At 37.2% G+C, this 21,702-nt stretch overlaps 1 protein-coding gene across 1 annotated transcript in view; it reads left to right on the forward strand.

Moving 5' to 3' along the window:
- The first annotated feature begins 13,274 nt into the window (after nt 1-13,274).
- Nucleotides 13,275-21,702, forward strand: part of LOC127935017 (gamma-aminobutyric acid type B receptor subunit 2-like) — a 177,992-nt gene continuing 169,564 nt past the window's right edge. Inside the window, exon 1 of the mRNA XM_052532601.1 lies at nt 13,275-14,271. Coding sequence (XP_052388561.1) covers nt 13,960-14,271 — 312 coding nt within the window. The 5' untranslated portion in view covers nt 13,275-13,959. The remainder of the gene's footprint in view (nt 14,272-21,702) is intronic.

The raw sequence follows: 21,702 nt of genomic DNA on the forward strand, positions 1-21,702 counted from the left end.
CTGTTATCGTGCAGGTCTCTAATAGGAAGGTGCCTGTTATAATGGTATGATCGAGGCTCTGTACTCTGAGCATAACTTGTTTTTCTATTACAAACTCTAAAATATTTTCAACAAAAACGTTAATGGCCTGGCAGTGACAAATAGCCTTGTTTTATATTTAATTTAATTACATTAATGTTATAAGTTGAGATTTAGGCTACGATACATATTTTAACTGTTACTATGTAAAAGGAACACTGCTGTAAAAAGCACCTTATTTGTTTAAAGTGTTTGCAAACCAAATGTTATTACACTTTTGTTCATATAGTAGGCCGACTTTTAAATGAAAAAAGTGCACAATACATTACTTTTGAATGCATTATTAGTTTTGTGCATAACTGCGCGATTAATTGCGATTAATCGCAGAGAATAATGTGATTAATCGCAATTAAAAAACAAAATTAATAAATCGTTGCCCAGCACTAGATGATATATTTTCTCTGTGTTTTGTATGCAGCTCATGGTATTTTTATAGCAATAAAGGATGTTTATGACGAATATTAGCAGTGTAGCATTATTAAATATACAAAAAGTGCATGTGTCTACTTATTTTAGAATCAAAACTCTAAATCAAAATTGGTAGTTATTACAAGCACTCAATGATGGGTAAGTAATCCATTTTCAAGTGTAGCTTGACGCTAATTGTACTTCTGCTTATTACTTGTATTATATTTTAGGATGTTGCCTATACTTGTAAGCATTATAGATTAGATAGTTAGAGTGCATTGCTGGTCGGTGCAACCTAGCGTGCAGGTGTGAAAAAGCAGAAGTTTTTTTCCGGCTATTTGCCTCGCCTTTTCGCATCGCATTCAGTGTGGAAAGGCCGTGGGGGCTACAATTTGTGGAAAACTCACTCTTGCTGTTATGGAGTGTTGAGGGTGGTTGCTAGGTGGCTGCTAATCAGATGCTTACTAGCTCAAATCTAAAAAAGCCACATCCTAAAGGCTCTAGCTCCATCCAAAATCAAATACTGTCTCGTAGGGATTCCACTTGAATTGAAACTTCATGGCTTTTAAAAAAAGTATGATCTATGAAGTATGGAATATGAAGTATGAATATGGAATTAACATCCACCACGTTGTCACTGAATCTTGCTGAAAGTAGTGGGTCATCATTTTTGACATAGTTGTCTCACAGTACAGTTTCAGTACATACCACATAGAGATGTCGTTGCTGCTGCTGCTCTTGTTAAATTTCAGCCTCTGGATCTGATTCTGGATCATAAATATACGGCTGAATCTGACTGTTAGCCATTGTTTGTTTTGGATGTTTTTTTCCTCACGGTAATGTCACAGCTTCCAAATGCTCTCAACGCAAAAGCCTACTCGCGCTCGTGATTCTTTAGCTCCGCCCACACGTCACGCCTCCAGGCACTCATGTTTTTCTGGGAAAAAACGGTACAGACTATCTTTTTCTTATAAATATAATAAAACTAAAGACTTTTTGGAGTTATGAAGGATGCAGCACTACTCGTAAAATACGTACGAATTGGCCAGCAAATTTACAAATTTGCAGTGGTCTCAACAGGAGTTTAATCATCCAATTTATCATCTGTCATGCAAAAAACATTAGTCTGTTTACATTTTTCCTCAACAGTCCTCATTATATGAGATATTTTTTATGTCCTTAGCACAAAAAATTAATGAATACTTAGTGTTAAGGGGCTTTTCCCTACTTCTAAGAATGAATTAATGAAAATATTGAAGTTTAGCAAGCACCACTATCTAGATAAACTACAGCTGCACTGTAGTTGTTATTCATGACATCCTTTCATTCCTTCCAGGAAAATGTATAGATTTTCTCATTTGCAAAAATAAATAAATAGAATAATTCTGTGAAAATATTGTAAAAAAAAAAAAAAAAATGAATAAAAAAAAGCTGAGACGAAAATTGACTTTTTTTCTGTGCAAGTGGTCGATGCTCTCGGATCAAACACTATACTGTTTCTCTTGTGCCCAGGTCTTCTTTGGAATGCAAATTAATCTTCTGTGGCTTTCTTCATTCAAGCCCTAAGTGGTAACGTGGGGTCTCCATTTGAGGGAGTTTTTGGAATCAATCCAGCCATTTTCTAAAGTCTGTAATTTACTTCCAATGAGAATTCATCGAAAATGTGTTATATTATGCATTCTAAGCTATACTGCTAGCTTCCCTTGGGCCAAAACATACTTTATTCATTTTTTTTAATATGCATTCAATATCCTTGCTTTGAAATAGCTACATAATTTATCCTTCCTCAATATCTTAGACTACCAACCTCTACATACTTCTGTGAATGTTTCTGTTTCATGTGAATACTATACTCCACCTGTCAAGTTTTTCCAAATCACCATAGGCTTCTGAACTTGTGCATTTCTGAATCTGTATTACAGTACTCGTGATGAGGTGAGAAGGATAGTGGCAGGTTGCCTAGCAGTTGGTCTCCTTCTCCTAATGAGACAAGTCAGCATCATTATTGATTGACCTGGTCACTCGATGCATGTCTCAGATGCTTAATGGGATGATGGGGTGGCGTGCTGAGAGAAGGAAGAATGTGTCAGCAGCGGGAAAACACTGAATTGTGTGTGGGCAACAAGAAGTGAATAAAATTATGTGGATGTTTTTAGGAGGTTTTCTCTTCAAATCTAATTTTAGGTTAAATATTACAGGTCAATTTATATGGTTGTTTGCTTTTTTTGAATATAGCTTTTCTGAGCAGATCATTAAATAAGAATGTAAGAGCAATTTTCTTTTCTATCTGGCACTACTTTGTTTTATTTATCCGAAATCCCTCTTATGAAGATAGCTAAATTTATAGTATTGCACAATATGAACACAAAATGTGTGTGTATTGGCATATTTTATAACTTAGCATAAAGTGGGGGAAATAAATTTGATCCCCTGCTGATTTTGTAAGTTTGCCCTCTCACAAAGAAATGGAAGGTCTCTAATCTTTATGGTAGGTTTATTTTGACGTACAGAGGGAATATCAACCGAAAAAATCCAGAAAAAAACACATTATATAAAGGTTAGAAATTGATCTGCATTTCAATGAGTGAAATAAGTATTGTATCCCCACCCTTACGAAAGGAAAATATATTTACCAATATATTTCTTAAAATATATTGTGATATATTGTAATATATTATTTTCCCTTTTTATTTTCTTATATTTTATATATTTGAATACATTTAATAATATATTGATGATACATATATTATATAATATATTGCAAAATATACAAATGATTGCCGCTTTCAATATATTGCAATATATTGGAAAAAATAAATATATATAAGAATATCATGTAATATATTAGGCATATATTTTCCAATATACTGCAATATATTTTTGTTTCATAAGGGCAACCAAAGCATGACTTAGTACTTGGTGAAGAAACCCTTGTTGGCAAGCACTGAGGTTAGACATTTTTTTGTAGTTGGTCACCAGGTTTGAACACATCTCAGGAGGGATGTTGGTCCACTCCTCTTTACAGATCCTCTCTAAACCCTTAAGGTTTCTTGGCTGTTGTTTGTCAACTCGAAGCATCAGCTGCCTCCACAGATTTAGGATTGAGGTCTGGAGACTGGCTAGGCCACTCCATGACCTTAATGTGCTTCTTCTTGAGCCACTCCTTTGTTGTCTTGCAGTATGTTTCAGTCATTGTCATGCTGGAATACCCATCCATGACCCATCTTCATTGGCAGAGGGAAGGAGGTTCTTGTCCAAGATTTTACAGTACATGGCCTAGTCCTTTTGACCCTTAATGCGGTGAAGTCGTCCTGTACCCTTAGCAGAAAAACAGCCCCAAAGCATAATGTTTCCACCTCCGTCTTTGACTGTAGGGATGGTGTTCTTGAGGTCATAGTCAGCATTTCTTTCCCTCCAAACACGGCGAGTATAGTTAATGCCAAAGAGCTCAATTTTGGTCTCATCTGACCACAGCACTTTCTCCCAAGTTTTCTCTGAATCAATTAGATTTGAATTTGCAAACTTTAAACAGCCTGTGCATGTGCCTTCTTGAGCAGGGGGACCTTGCTGGCACTGCAGATTTTCTGTCCATTGCGGCGTAATGCGTGACCAATGTTTTGCTTGGTGACTGTGATCCCAAGATCTTGCACACAGCTTTTTTGTTCTGGATTTTTTGGTTGATATGTGAAAAATTACAGACCCTTCTTTTTTTGCCTTTTTTTTTGTAGGCGGGCAAACTTAAGCAGGGGACCAACTAAATATTTTCCCCACTATATATATATATATATATATATATATCACATTGTCCATCTGATTACTCCATCTATAATGCATTGCCATTAGGGGTATTCCAGTATTTCTATTAATGTAAAACAGAAAAGGAGATCTTAATGCACTTTCTGTCTGCGTTTGCTCCACTAACCTCAGACAGCAAAAACATCAGCACTCCATCACCAATCCATACTGCTAAGTGTTTCAAATTGTCATTAGCCTTGTCTGTCTATGAAATTCCATTCCAGCCATTAAAACCAGACTTCCTTTCTGGAATAAAAATTCCCTCTCCTTGAATTACAGTGCATTCCATAATCTATGGTTCTAGTCCTGAAGCAAAGTGTAAAGGGAAAGACATCCATGGTGCATGTGTGAAAGGCTTCATTAGTGTGCGGGGAACTTAAACTGTGTTAAGAAACAAAATATATGCATTCACTCGCAAAAGTATTGGATTCCCCCCCCAAAATGTGCATTCTTTTGCAAAATTACTGCCTTCCCCCAAGAAACTTTGTGCTGTCCTGAAGAACATTTGTGTTTTCTCTACAAAGTATTGCTTTCCCCTGATAAATTTTTCGTGCTTTTTTGTTGAGCTGTTTCAAACAAATACTGATTTAGCAAAGGCCCAAGAGTTATTTACCTGCCTTCCTGCGCTTTGTGTTTCAGCCTTTGTTCATTCTACCTGTGGCTTCAATAGCTCCTTGTTTGGAGACATGGCAGAAACTAAATCTGCTCAAATCGAGAGCTGTAAAGTAAACAAACAAAGTATTTGGTTAAAGGTCAAAGATTTATATATATATAAAAAAAACTTTATTCAGCATTTTATTCATGTGCTGTAAATTACAGATTTGATCTAAGTCACAAAGAAAGCAATGCATAGAACAGTATTCCACCCTTTAATAATTTCACGCTCATACAATATGAATCTGATGTGTATGCTGGTGTGGCCATGGCCCTGAGGGAATCTCGGCTCCTTTGTTTCAAGCCATCGTATTTTTTTTTCTCAGCCCAAGCCTGACTTATTCTGAATACAAAGAGAAAACAGCAGATCTTGAGACAGAGCCCGTGATTTGCAGTGGATTTTTGGAGTTTGTAATTGGAGCAGGGAGATTTAAGGAGGATGACCTGAATGCCTGGAGGGCTGACAGAGAGATATGTAGTGTGGGTAGAATGGATGCAGGGTTAATTGTCCAGAACCGACAGCCATCGTGAGTGACTGAAGATCACACGACTCACTACAACATGCCATGTGAAGCTTTTGAGGCTTGTGACATTCGTAGGGTATTTCAGGAGCCTTCAAGCCAGTCACATCATAGCTGGATATGAATCCCAACCAACCAGTTCAGACCTGTCATCATTCAGCTGCATGGCTGGAAAAGTCTTGAAACGGAAAGGTTTAAAATATTCTGATTTATTTCACCGGTTCTTTTTACTGGTTATATATATATATATATATATATATATATATATATATATATATATATACATGTAACTGGCTAATAATTTTCCAAGTGTACCAATCAGTTTTTGTGCAAAACGACCACATATTTAAGCAACTGTACAACACAATTGTGCTGGCCCCCAAAGGCGTTATGTAGTTTGGTAGGCCAAAACCCCCAAACAAGCATTTTATCACTTTTGGTTTCATCGTCTGAAGTCAGTGGGTTTTAAAATGGGGTTTTGGTTAAAGTGAAAGTGAAGTGACATTCAGCCAAGTATGGTGACCCATACTCAGAATTTGTGCTCTGCATTTAACCCATCTGAAATGCACACACACAGATCAGTGAACACACACACACACACTGTGAGCACACACCCGGAGCAGTGGGCAGCCATTTATGCTGCGGCGCCCGGGGAGCAGTTGGGGGTTCGATGCCTTGCTCAAGGGCACCTAAGTCGTGGTATTGAAGGTGGAGAGAGAGCTGTTCATGCACTCCCCCCACCCACAATTCCTTCCGGCCCGAGACTAGAACCCACAACCCTTCGATTGGGAGTCCAACCCTCTAACCATTAGGCCACGACTTCCCTTAAATGCCTGAAATACGGTCTGTGGCTCAAGATATTTTCCCACTTTATACAACATAAAATACATAAGTAATACCCCTTGTGATTTAAAAAAAGAAGCTTTTACTTCTCCTTAAAAAGGCGGTTGCTAACAAGTGGCTAAACGGCACTACAGAGGTTGTCTGGGACATTAAACAAAAAAAAAAAAAGTACAAACAAGTTAAATCATCTACTCACTAATCTGATTTTACTAATTCGTTGTGTTTAGGAATCATGCTCTCGCTAGCTATTTTAACTCAAACTTTTGGGTAAAACTGTTGGAACTCAATTACATTTAGGCATCAAAATTAATAAAATTTGTGTTCATTTGTGAAGATTATTATGATAAACAAAACATGTAAGAATCATAAACTTTTGCTGTTGACAGAGCTTATTTTCTGCAACAATCCAAAAGCCAATGGAAAAATTCTATTGAGGTGAACATCTCCACCAAATTCTAGGCTGAAGTGTGAATGTTTATTATATTTTATTTATTTCTATTCTATTTATGTAATTCAGTGTTTTTATTGTTTAATTTCATTATTGTTATTTTAATTAAAAAATGTATGTCTCTGGTCAGTACAAGTGAGACAATATCTATAAACAGCTTCTCTCTATAAACAGCAGAAATGGTAGTATTGGCAAAGAAATGAGTGGTGTTCTCTTCTTAAGTAGCACGAAACAGGGCAAGCCTTCAGCACATTCACTAATGAGCAGAGCATCTGTTTGCTCAAACACATACAGGTCGAAGGCTCACTATGCTGAAACAGCACTGAGACGCATTTACAACCTCCTCTGGCTCCCCCTGTGCATGAGTTGCTGGGAAAATGAGTTGTCTGCAAACTCATCAGCCTAATCTGAAGTCTCAAGTTTGGACAGGATATTGCTCACATTAAGGACAGCCAAGCATCTGTCTGAGTACAGTGGAAGAGTGGGAAGTCTCTTACTGATGTTGAACCTTGGAGGTGATGGATGTGACAGTGAGTTGGACTCTCCACAGACACTTAACCATATTGATCACGTTGTTTGTTGGGGTTTGTTGCTGTACAGTTAGTGGGGAAACAAGCCTCAGGAGGTAGTCAATCTCCCTCCGACTGGACAAAGGTGGGGCCAGAAATGTGAGAGCTTTTATTTTGCTTGACAGAATAGCCAAAGAGGATGATATAGAGACAGTACTGGCACTCACATCACCATATTTTAAAATATGATTAACAAATTGTGATCTATCCATCAGCAACAAATCAGCATATTAACATGATTTATTAAGGATCAAACAACACTGAAGACTGGAATGGATGCTGAAAATCGAAAGTTGCCATTACATAAAAAAAAAATAGTAATAATAATAATAATAATAATAAAAAACTGCAATACTGGTAAGTTGTTAACTGTATTTTTGACCAAAACAAATATAAAAAAATGTATTTAGAAATTTGTTACAGGGAAGTGAAAAACTACATAAAAGTTTAACTCTGTGAAAAAAGTAAATCATATACAGTGCTGTTCTCCATATTTGTGAGATCAGTGCAAAATTTATCAGCAGTGAATCTTGGATTAAGATGCTAGGAAATTGTGGCTAATTAAGAGTGGCCTAAAACAATTCTTCTTAGTCTCAGTGCGGAGATGTAGGCCACACTTTTGTTTTTCCAACAATTTAATCCTTAATCTGTATATAATCTAGAGAACAGTAAGAAAATAATCTCGAAGCAGGATAAAATAAAGAAAATCAAAGAAGATCAGGAAGTGTCATCACAGTTTAGATACAGTACTTGATTGATACAAAGAGATTCACAGAGAAGTCCGTGCACCCTCCCAACTGATATTTTTATATTTGTGATTTCCAAACTGTTTGTCTCGGACAACTACAGTAAAAGACTGTGCTGTGGAGGTGTACTGGGTCTATAATAGACCTATTATATCCAAAATCTATTCAGTTTACTCCAAATGGAGTATGTTTTTTACACAGCCTGCTGTAAACGGGATGAGAATCAATCATACCGAATCTAGTTGGTATGCATGGGATTCACAAAACTGGGACTTCTGACTCACAAAACAGAAGCAATTCTTCAACAGCCGTGAAAGCTTCCCATCTATATATGCGTGCCAGAAACAAATGAGAACAATTGCACTTTTTTGCTCACGCAATACATCACAGAGCATGGCTCCTTTTTCAATAGAGCACTCTAGTCTCAAGAAGCTTTTTATACTGTGATTAGACTTGTGCTAGTATTCTTGAAGGTCAACATTGTTCATATTCTGCTCTCTAATAAAGTGTTCCTAAAAGTGTGTTATTTGGACTTCTTAAAATACCTTCTCTTTTGGGCACAGGTCTGTTCTGGAAGTGCAAAAGCTATACTCTCAGAGCTCAAAAAGCTTCGAAAGCTCTAAGACCAGAAAAGTTAATCACTGCAATTTCATTTTCAATTTTGGTGAGAGACTTGAGGGACCTTCCCCAGAGACGGAAGCTGTCTTACCAGTGGAATCACAGAGAAAAGGTATGAGGCCTTCAGAATGACTTTTTGCAGAGTATTCAGCTCAGAGTATTCACCAGAGCATGACCACTGAAATCTGAGCCTGTGTTCAGATGCACTGATTTTGCCAGTTCAGTTTTTCACCTAGAGTGACAAAAAAGAACAACAGTGCTATAAAGGGGCATATTGCTGATATCATTTTATACACAAACTTTGAGAAGTCGGTGTTGTTGTTTTTTTTTTTTTTTTTTTTGGTGTAATGTTTTTGACAGAAACCCTTCTGTCCCTGCTAATTAAAAAAAATACAGTAAATACAGTAAAATAGTTATATTGTGAGATATTATTACAATAGCTGTTTGTATTTGAATATATTGTAATATATAATTTATTCCTTTGATGCAATGCTGAATTGTCAGCATCAATACTCCAGTCTTCAGTGTCACATGATCCTTTAGAAATAATTCTAATATGCTGATTTGTTGCTCAAGAAACATTTACCATTTTTATTAATTTAATGCATTGTTGCTGAATAAAAGTATAAAAAAAACTGATGCCAAACTTTTGAAAAGTGTAAATACTTCCTCTGTAAATGGTAATTTACTATTTATATTACATAATTTCTATAACAAATCTTACATTTTCATGATTCTGTAGAAGTGTAAAGAATGACATGTTTTAATTCATATTTGTCGAAATTATTATCTCTTAAATTTGATAACATTTTATGATACCATGTCCTTAATAAATGTGTAGATCTTGACATGGCTACTTCATAAGGCTTAATTTTTCATTCACGCTGTTTTGAATATATGACATTCAAAATTCAGGATGCATCCAGCAGGAATGCATTGGCAGTGCTGCACTGAAGAATGTCCTCAGGCTGTCCCATTAATCTCTATTAAGTGGAGACATGTCAGACAGGACTATGTGTGTGTGTGGCAGGTTGGCAGATAGCTGTGTGTTCACCTGCATCAAGTGTGGACTTCACAGGATCTTCAGGGCGTTAATGCACCCAGGTTCTTTGAGACATTTCACCATAAATATATTCAGATATACTTATTTACTAATTTAGTGTGTCAGTTGATATAATAAAGAAATAATAGTGTTCCTGTAGCTCAACTGGCAGAGCGTTGCATTTGCCAGCAAACTAACGCAAGGTTGGTGGTTCAATTCCCCGGGAACACATAATAGGTAAAAATTGATAGCCTGAATGCACTGTAAGTCGCTTTGGATAAAAGTGTCTGCTAAATGCATACATTTAATTTAATAACACACCACAAATCCTGAAGAAACAGTAACAAAAACACAGTGACAGAAATTTCAAAAATAGCGCATGGGTCTGTCACGTGATTAAGGAATGACTCGACCCGAAAGACTCATGAGATGAACTAATCAATTCTCTTTCGGGCTCAGACTGCATTGGTTTAGCGTATGGGCCTGTCACGTGATTAAGGAATGACTTTAAACCCGAAGACTTGTCAGACAAGAGGTGAGGTGAGCTAATCACAGACTGAAGAAAAATGAATTAATCTTTTCTGTATCTTATAGCATTTTAGTTTTGTATTGTTTGTAGTGTCATTAACGTTTGCGTAAGTACTGTATGTGTTGGGGAAGTAACACGTAACATTTTAATTACATTTTGCGAAAAATGAACTAAATGAATGAAATGACTCGAAAAAAGATTCGTTCATTTTGCTGAACAAGAGTCAAAAGTCTGTCTGTAAAAGAGTCTGTAAAATGATCCAAACTTCCCATCACTAGTTCTCAGCTGCAGGCATGTGAGGCATCTTCTTGTTCTTCTTGCTTTATGGTGGATCGCAGACTTAGAACTGCATTACAGCTACCTATCTCTTAAATGGTCTATTGACACTCCTAATTGAGATTGTACATAGAGTGGCAATAATCATTTTGAGAGATAGGTGTTGGCAAGTCTGCGATTCGCTGTAAAGCAAGAAGATGCCTCTTGTGCCTGCTTGAGAACGTGCACAACAGAACGCACTCAGGAGAGTTCTAACAATTCACACATTGTGTGAATCAGAGGTAAAAATTAATATATATATATATATATATATATATATATATATATATATATATATATATATATATATATATATATATATATATATAAACTGTTCTGTTTCTTGCACAGCTTTTACAATCCTTAATGCAATAAAATAATTTAATACAATTAAAGCAAAATTACTGAAGCACAATTCTCTTCTACCCCTTTAACAAATTTTGCTTCTCTGTTTGCATGGTCATTTTAATCCACTAAACTTAAATGACCATGCAAACGCTAAAGTTTTCAGTCTAATGATCCAGTAAGTAAATGCATTCAAACAGTCCATCCAAAACAGTACTGATGGAAACCAGGCCTATTACATTAGAGATTGCAGAGAGAACAGAAACTTGCGTTGCGTTTTCAGTGAATTATTAATTCCAGTGTGTATTGAGCACAAGCTCTGTCATAATCTGTGACTGTCTCTGAGTGTGCGAGCTGTGTGAAGTATACACTAAACAGAATGTCAACAGATTCAAAACATGGCTGTATGGCCAAATGAGACACAAACTACATCTTCTCAACTGGATAACCAGTCTTGCTAGTACAGTTTTGATGGATGAAGACTGCAATCAAGGTAAAGACGACTGCGTTGGTGTACAGGAGTCATACAGTAAGCATGCGAGAGTCTGTTATATTAATGTGTGTATAAGTGCTCTTGATGCAATGATATTTACGCACAGCACAGACATTTCCGTACATTCACATTTTCCACACATTCACGATAATTTTTTTTTTATGTCATGTGTATGTTGCTGTGTTTAGTTATTCTGAATGGATCTTGTTTAATGTTTTAATGTTTACTGTAGTAGATATATGCATTCAGCAGACGGTTGGTTTAGGAGTTTTTGGCATCTCCATGTGGTCCTGTTCGGTATCAGAACTTGACTTCTCTAAAAATGTTAAAAAACTCTTTGCTGTTTTTTTTCTTTCTTATGTGCTTATATGGGGTCCTTTTGTAGTTTAAGTGTGCTTTTTTGGAAAGACATTTAATTGTATTTTATTTACATTTTGCAATCTCATCGTCCTTATTATAACTTAAATAACTTTATTTTGGAGATTAATTATTATACTGCAATCTAAAGTATTTGTAAAATGCACAGATGTGTATGTGAATGTCTTGAAAAGTTCACAGCTAATGAATAAAAATAAAATCTGTAAATGAATCAAATTAAATTATAAATTATTTGATTTTATACAATGCTCTTTTTTTTAATCCATCACATTTGTGTCAGATTCTTATCATATTCTCTAGCAGAAAAGGAGGGAGGTGTCTTGCATAAAGCAAACAGATGGGACCTACTACTTGACCTATTTCTTCATCTGAAAATCACACAACAGAAAGAAATATATAGACAGTGGTGAAAGATGTCACCAAGGCTATGTAAAGAGTCTCCGTATAGTGATTGAACCAGTAACATAAGAGCCCTCAGTTTACCAATACGCTGATAGTGCATTCCTCTACAGGGCTGTTTTTATGATTTACTGTATTAGGGCTGGATGGTACTTTTATTTATAGTGCTCTTATCATTGGTATCATTCTTGGTTAATGTTGTCAGGCCCCTACCAAGATTCTGTGAATCTATCTGTCTACCATTCATCCTATAATCAACGTTTTTTGCAGTTCACTTAAATAGTTCTGCTGGTGTGACAAGTGAAATTTAACAATCATTAATATTCTGTGTAGTTTCTCACTTAATATGTATTCATGAAAAACTGCATGTATAATAATGAACAAAAAATAGAAAATTATTTTTAAAAAATGTTAGGTAAAGCATGTCATAATGCAGGGCACACCTGAACATGTGAACATTTTTAATAATAAGAGAAAAAAATAATAAAAACACTTACAGAACACCAATTAACGGTCAACTTCTCCGTGAATACAGAACAAAAACAGTTATTTAAATGCAAGTAGTACATTGCCTTTATGTTTTCTGCTTGGCAATTGTTAAATGTATGTGTACAACATATTTAGATATTGTTTAAAATGATAATATTAATATATGTTAATACAAGCACCTTGGACACAAACGTTGTCTAGTCTTCAGTCAGAGGTGACTTCCGGTTATTATTTTCATAACAAAACAAATCTAGTTCAATTCTAAAATGTCTGAAATAATGCATAATAATAATAATAATAATAATAATAATGATAATAATAATAATAATAATAATAATAAAGTTATTCACATACTATTAATTATAGCTAGGTGGCAGTGTTTATTTTTCTGTAATCTTGTGTGATGGCCAAAAAAATTAAAATTAATAATGTATGCAAGATGATGTGCTCTTAATTGTAGAATGTCAAGTCCTTACTCACGATTGAATCGTTCAAAACTAACTAGCTTTTATGACACTCGACGTCCCTCTGGTTACGTTTACGTTCTGAATATTTTTTAAAAACTTATTCTATTGGGCACAGGTGGGCAATTGACTTCACGTATTACCTCAGAGGAGACCGTGTGTAGGTTATTGAACGCGTTACGAGTGAACAGCTCCCTTGTCGGTCGGTTGTTTTTTGAGAGAACATCGCAAGCAGTGAAGAATGTTTTCTGCCCGTGTCGCGCGCGCTCACACACGCGCGCACGCATACATGTACAGAGCGGCCAGCGCGCGAAAGAAGTGAACCGCATCCGTCGAAGCTGCAGCATCGGAGTCACACGGATATCCTCACTCGGATTGCTTTTACATACCAGGACTCGCCCTCCACCGCCTCACCTATGCGGTTTTCACATACGGATGCAACTCCTCACCTGCTCGGATTATATGCGGCTGTTACAATTACATTCGCAATAGCGGTTGTCTCAAATCAGAGAGCGCGCACCTCTGCGTAACGCACAGCCGGTGGATTGTGATGTGCGCATTTGGTGGTGTGTAGTGGAGGTTAAAGTAAGGATTTGATCGGACAGGATTTGGTAAGAACCCGTAAAAAGGGTAGGAGCTTAGTTTATAACCCCTGCGACTGGACACCTGGTTTTACGCATCATTTCTACTCTCGAGATCTAGTGCGCGAGAGGCTGTAGTATTGCATGTCATGTTTTTTCTCTTTGACTGATCGCGGCATCCAAGAGAACCCTAGAGATTGCGATGCCAGGACAGTAAGAAGGTGGGTCTCAGTTGTTCGGTAGCATGGCTCCGTCCAGGAGGGACTGCAGATGTGACATGATCTTTTTGTCGGGCTGCCTACTCCTGTCCGTATTGGGATTTCAACCTGCATTGGCGAAGGTCTGCAACGATTACACAAGGCACAGCCTGGACAACAACTGGTACACGAAAGATGGTGAGAAGTTGCCCATCATGGTCCTGATGCCGATGAATGAATCAGCGCTGATGAGCAGCATCAGTCAAGGCATCGAGCCGGCCGTTCAGTTGGCCATCCAGCACATCCGCGAGTCCAGGCAGTACTCCTTCTCGCTCATCACCAAAATCTACGACACGGAGGTAAATGAGTGCATTAACGTCTACGTGGATGCTGCGGGGGTAAACTGCGGGCAGTGCGTTCGGCGCGCGCTCATGTGGAAGACGCGATTTTCTAGGGTTTGTGCACTGTCGAGCGGTTGTTACCTGTCAGATGTATGGAGGAGGCAAAACCGAGCAAGTCTGTGCTAGTGAAGTGTACACAGGTGTTGTCTTGGTGAGCTGCGCACGTGCCAATGGCTCGTGCCGTAAGTGCAGCATGTTTTCTTACATCGGTTACCTACAGAAAACCATTGTCTTGACTCTCGCTCATTTGCATGAATGGGTCAGTATTAATCCTCAATTTGTCCGCGGTTTGTGGCTGGTTCATTCAGTTCGGAGTTCTGCATATACAGTAGCTATTAGAACATCCAGCTGTAAGCTGGTACACAAGGATGTTAATTCATGTTAAACTGGAAGTAATGATTTCTTTATACTATTTCCTATTTGTGGCCATCTTAGGTTGGTAAGCTGTTTTTTTATTTATTTACAGGGTTTAAAAACTGACCACAAATAGGAAATAGTATAAAGAAATCATCTTTATACTGATCTACTGATCTTAGCCGGTTTCAGCTGGTCTCCCAGCCTGTCCAACTGAAAAGAGCAAGTAGACTGGCCTGGAGAGACCAGAGAAGGTTAGGCTGGTATAAGATTTTGTTGTGCAGCAGGGCAGTGTTGGTTTTCTTTACACCTGAAGATGGCAGTAATTAATTTTCCTGCCCCCCCCCCCCCCCCATATGACCAAAGGTCTTCCAGCCGAGAATAAATACATATTTTGAGTGCTTCATACTAATTTTAGGTCTCTGTAATTCCGAATGGAATACATTTGTTGAATTTATTTAATTTAACCTTTTGTTTTTTGTGTGTTATTCTTGATGTGGTCATTTCAACGTCTATAGTTAAGTTTAAGTAAGAAGTTTATACTTCTGCAGCACTGATAAAATATAATGAAATTGTTAATTAACTTACGAAGGTACGACCTAATAAATAACACTGTAGGCAAAGGGTAAGCCCACAGGTAATTCTTTTAATGAAGTGTATATTAAATTTCATGCTCTTATGGTTTGTTTTTTTAAACAGTAACATCTGAGAAAAAGTGAAAATTACTCCTTTGTGCAATAGGCATTTTTGGCCTCTCACCATGTGCTATTTGTGATAGTGTGATAACCTGGGAAGATGAGGAGCTAATCAATCGGTATTTATCACCATACTTTCATATGTGTGACAACAGGGAAAATGAGAAAGCGCGGGAAAATGGGTAGCTAGATGTTTGTGTAATTACCAAAGTGTAAATTACCAAGGCGTTAAAATATCTGTGGATGCTCTCTCGCTAGCTTTAAAACAGACTGTCACTACATGTTCTGCAATGCTCTAAACTGCTTGAGATGAGCATGAAGATCCATGACCCCTGTCCCCTGATGTCCGGTGGTGCCTTGGCAATCTATTGTGCATTGATTGTCATAGTGATTTACTAGTGTTTTGTTAAACAAAACAGTTTCTTCTTACAAACACACAATGGTGTCTTGTCTTTGATTTGGCCAGGATGCACTCATGCATCTGAAAGGCTTCTGAATAATATTCCTCTAGACTCTCTGTCACAGTCATAATGAGCCGAATATGTCAATGGTTGGCACTTGGCAGCTAATCTTTACAGCAGCTAGATGAACAGATTTTAAATCAGACATCTGTAGATCTAAGGGGTAAAGCAATAAGCAATGTGCAGGCCTCATACATAAAACAAAAATCATGCCAACTTTAAAAAAAATCAGGAGCTTGGTATAAAATTCTAGTTAATGGCAAATACAAATGATTGATGTTTCAGACTTTATATTGATGTAAGTGATATTTGTAATCATAAATATGTATAGTATAAATATATATTAATAAATATATAAAGTGGTGTTATTAATTGTAAATAATCGTGTATAGACATTAACTGCAGTGTGTGTGCAATTATAATATAATACATTACGTATTATGACACAGTATTTGTTGTCGCTTAACACTAACATAAAACTGTTGGTATCAAGAGAATTGTAAAAAAAACAAAAATCTTCAAACATTTGGCCCTCACAAGTATCGCCAAACCTGTTTCTACACACACTCACACTGACACGATACTTGCAAACAGTAAACAAAGCAAACAGTAATAGCTGTGTGCATATGCATGCAAGGATTTAACAGGGCCGATGTAAGTAATCAGTCCCAGAGCAGAGGCTCTTTATCCCTTTATCCCCTCTCAATGCATCCCCAGGCAGGCAGAACCCATCCGCTCGCCTGTGCCTGGGTGCTGCCAGCCGTGCCCACAGCGCTTAACCTTTTACAGATCGACTTGAAAGATCTGGAGAGAAATTAAAGAGAGAAGCCCACGTAACATTTGCACTGCGAAGGACCCCCTCAGTATCTTCAGTGGACTGGAGATCATTAGCTGTGCTAAAGGTCACGGTTTGGTCTTAGATCATTCTGACAGCAGGCATGCCCATCGTTTTTGTAGGGGTCCACTTTCATCTGCAGTAAATGATATTGTTTGCCTTGAGTAGTTTTCATCTGCACAAATAGAAATGGAAAAGCCTTGATGTACTTTTATTGTGCAATTATCTTGAAAAGGCCTCAACTCTTATCTGTTGTAGTGCTTATTTACCTGCATACGGATATCTTTCAGATCTGTAGACGAAGTTTCTCATTCATGGAAGTGTTTTTTATTCTTTGTGGTATATAATGGATTATGTGTTTTTAGTTCACAATTTGAGAATTAAATTAAATAAATCTGTTGGAGAAATGAGAGGGGGTGACAAAAAGGAAAAAGGTAAGAGAAAAAAGCCCCCAGACAAGTCATTTAGTGCTCATTTTAAAGCTTTGTGACTGTAGATCTGATGCGTTTTATGTGTTTTTTGAAATGCCCATGTTAAAAATACAGCCATCTACAAATGATTTGATCTGTTATCTTATCTTTCTAATAGGCAAGATTGAGAGGCTGTACTTTTCATATGTAGAAATTGGTTTCCCTTCATGAGGGGAGCTTGACTCTATTGAAGTGATACTATTGACCTCTTTGAGCCCAGATCATACTACCACCCTGATGTCATGCGTACCGATATCAGTGGAGCTTACAGCTCACGGAGGAGCAAATGCATCTTGTCACATATGCACACAGAGTGCAGGGACCCTTGCAGACCTATGAGCCCTCGACATACATTTCAGTTATTCTCAAAAGACCAAAAGCTCCAAGACTCAGTCGTCTTGTCGCAATGAGTTACGATTTTTCTACAAAGCATTGCCATAATAGCTCACATTAAATTAAACTGTAATGCACCTTAAGATGACAGTGTATGTGTGTGTTTGAACATCGATACCTCGATTTTCGAGCAAAATAACATTGGACAAAGGCAGTAATTGATTGAAATTTGCTTAAATTATGTATTATTAATACAAATTTGATGTTTCAAGCTGCTATGATATTTTACCTAATGATACTGTAACAATATATGGCAATAAATGCATTTTCCCATATTTCTATTTGATGGAAAAAATTACTTATCTGAACGATAATAGTAGTTGCTTGTGATTAAGTATTATATTATATTATATTATATTATATTATATTATATTATATTATATTATATTATATTATATTATACATACACACACATATATAATTCTTAAGCTTGCTATAAATATTATACTGTTCAATTATTTTTGCTTTTATTTATATCTTTTTTTCTTTTCTTTTCCACATTAAAGCATTTAATGAGCTCTGTAGTCCTGTCATCTTCAGCTCTATGTAACCGTTCATCTGTAATGAGACAATGTGGACATCAGCTGGATCCCTGCAACTGCTCTTTGGACTTTTATTGAAATATACTGGGAGAAAATGAGCACTAACAAATGTAAAGTGTAAAGTAATAGCTCTATAAAGGCCTTCATTTATCATACAGTGAGGGAGAATAACAGAGACTGGAGCCTGAATTCAGTATTTTGTCCAAATTGTCTTGTGATTCAGTTCAAACTGCTTCCTCCCGGTGCTTTTTTGTTCTACATGCTGATAAACAGAGGCCTTGCCCTTCCCAGAGGTCAGGAGGTCAGGCATCTAAATGAAGACTCTTGTGGGTTGACATGCTGTATAATTTAATGTATTTTGGCTGATGTATTACTTTACTAAAGCATAGCTTTTTGTTATTTAATTAATTGTCAGTGTTTGTTGTTGGATTGTGAAACAGGGCTCTAATTGCTGACCTTTTAGTGAGTCACACTCATAGCTTGCAGTTATTCTAGTATTATTCTTTTCTGCGGCTCGTTGACCTAGACGGCCACATCTCAAGGACTCAGGTCACCATGGAGTATGGTGCTGAATAGGTTTTTTAAGCACAATATCATGGTATTTGCTGTCGAAGTAGTTAGGTCAGGCAGCATGGTTTGTTTCAAGCCCATAAACCACTCTTTTATTTAAAATGAAATGTTACTATTAAGGTGCATCAAGATGCTTGTGTAAGTGAACCTGTCCTTCAACCTCAACGTCCCAGTCAAACAGCCTCCCAAAAAGTGATCTAGTCAATTTTTCATGGATAAAATCAAGACCCAACCTACTTGTTTTCAATGTTGACTTCAGACATATTAGCCAACTTTCTTTAAAGTAAATGTATATCATGCAAATATCTCACACAGTGTTCTTCTAAAACGCTGTTGTATGTTTAACTATAAACTGGGTTTCCAAGCATATTTTACAATTTCAGTAACTGTAGCATGTTGGCTGGTGTTATGGATTATTGTAGAGCTGTTATCCTTGAATTATTGATGTTGTTTTTGCTAAATGGAGGCTACTTGAGTTGTGTTGTGTTTGACAGATGCTTTATTTTTGGTTTGAAAAGTATAAAATGCACCAGTCTCTCAATTTAAGAGGTGGTATTCATTTCTTTGACTATCCAGCAGGCTAAATTTGCAAATGTTTCAAAAAGTGCTGGTTTGTCACATCTGGTTGCACCATAAATGCAAAACAAACATCCAGCGATTGTTTCTGCTGTTTCTGCTGTTTCTCACTGCCCTCCAAAACGCTGTGGGAAAAATGGACACAGCTTGAGTCTGGCTTCTGGTTGAAACTGACCTGAAGAACGTCAGACTTGACCCTCCCACACAGATATTTTGAGTGTCCTTTGTCTAATAGTGTGTCTGAATGCTTTAGATTTGTCTGAGAAAACCTGATATTTGTGCTTTTTACATTTTCGTCTTTATAGACTATAAACTGTATGCTAGTGATTGTGTATTTATGAAATTTAGAGATAGAAATAAGCACTGATATGTGTGCATTTTCATAATGAAAATCCAAATGGACAGTATGACGCACCTGTATATTCATTTGACAGTCAAGGTATGTTTTCTAACTGTAAACAAACTGAAAGTTAAATGAAATGAGGGGATTTAGGTTTTGTCATTAGAGATTGGCCAAATGCCATGTGAATGCTGTCTTTCTCCAGGGGCGAGCGCTGAGTAATAAGCGTAAAGTTTGCCCTTGTCAGTCCTCTAATTACATTAAATCCTGTGTAATTCCTGGACAGCAAAGAAGGAGCCGCTGATGCACAGACAAAATGTGTGTGTGTGTGTGTGTCTGTGTATGTGCAAAAATGTTGTAAGCAAGCCCATGGGATGTGTCTCTTTGGGGACGGATGGATGGTCTGGTCACAGCTGTTCAGTGTGGTGGTCCACAGGCAGATGCTGGCAAGTACCACAGCAAATCTTCCACACACTCAATTAGTACACTGAGGACTGTATGTTTTTAACAGTCAATCTAAGCTAAGTTTTAGGAATTTTCCTTAAAGAGTTGTAAAAATCTTATAAAGGGCTTGTGTATGTATGTTTGTATGTACTGTATATACGTATTAATGCATTTTTTTTCTTTTTTTATTTAAAATATAAAATTGTGTGTGTTATTTAGTAGCTATTTTAGTTGATGTATGTAGCATGCTGACAGTATGCAATGATTTAGCAATTCAATTTCATCGGCTTTAAAGCACAGCAGAACCTGTGGGATTCAGCCTGTGGTCAACCTAATATAGTCAAAAACTTGCGTTCTGCAGTTAATCTAACTTTTTGTCTTATGTGAACCCAAAATCTTCTGAATTATACGTAAAACCCGATTACTCAACTAGTTGTTCAGGTAATCCATTGACTAGTGAAGTAGTATTTTTTTATGCCATATCATTCCACCAGGTCATAATTATTTAGAATGTATGAGATTGTAACATAGTTTTGATGTGAAACTTTCACTTACAGTGTCCGAACAAATCAGGTGCAGCTGTACTGCTCACTGGCTTGCAGTGCTTAACGAATTTACTGTCATGACGTCACACTGTTAGATGCAAGTCAGATTAATGAACAAAATCTCTTTAATTGACACACTTTCATTATCACGTCCATTAACATTCTATCATTGCAAAGAAATGCAAAGCCTAAATGTTAGTCATCCCAGTCCTAGTCTCGGATAGCCAGACCTTCAAGCTAAAGGTCTGGGAATTCATGGCAGCTTTCATCGGCCAAGGCCCAGCCACGAGGCCATTTGACAGACATGTCCAACAACCAATCACAGTTTGTTTCGTTCATCGTCACGTTTCATGGCGTGCAAATGTCACCACAATAACACACAGGTGTAAAACTTTCGAACGTATTTGAAAGATTCTATGCCGCAAACTTAAAATCACATAATTTTGAAAATCCAGCATTTAGTTGATCCTGATAAGCTCTCGTTGTCACAGTTGTAAACGGCTTTCTTCTTTCGTGAGCCGGTTTGGCGCCACGGTATCTTTGTTTCCAGGCGGAACGTCAAAGAACATGACACAAACGTCTTGCAGAAATCCTGTAGAATTCAACCAATCCAATAACGACTTCGACATTCCTGAAGTTTTTCCTCTTTTGTGTCTCATATGCATTAGACGTTTAGCCAACGGTCTGTGGCTGAGACTATCCCAGTCCTATCTCCAGCCATATAATATGTGTTTAGTGGGTTCATCCTTAAATGGACAATCTCATAGGCCATTGAGCACAGAGTGGTATGCGGTGCCTGATGGATGGGGGTGGCTTGTAGAGAGAAAGAAGGCCAGTCTCTGTCTAATGAAGTATTACTGGAAAGCTGCTATCCACAGGCCTCAGACTGCCTAGAGGTAGTGGTGTAGTTTGCTCATTTATAAAACCCAAAATCTCTCTTTCCCAAAATCACTCAAGGGCTTTACACTTCAACCCTCTGTACCCACAGATACTGTACCTGAGCTGATTTGGGAAGTTGTACTTTTCAGTATAGGGCAAACTCAAATTGTAGAGTTACTCACAATTTTATTTGTGCTTCTAAAATTATGAGATTGAGTTGTGTGTGGTGATGGTTCGCATACACTCAAAGAGCAACTTGAAGTGAGCTCCTCTACAGTTGAGGTC

This window comes from Carassius gibelio, chromosome A19 (assembly GCF_023724105.1).
Source record: "Carassius gibelio isolate Cgi1373 ecotype wild population from Czech Republic chromosome A19, carGib1.2-hapl.c, whole genome shotgun sequence".
Classification (NCBI taxonomy): Eukaryota; Metazoa; Chordata; class Actinopteri; order Cypriniformes; family Cyprinidae; genus Carassius; species Carassius gibelio.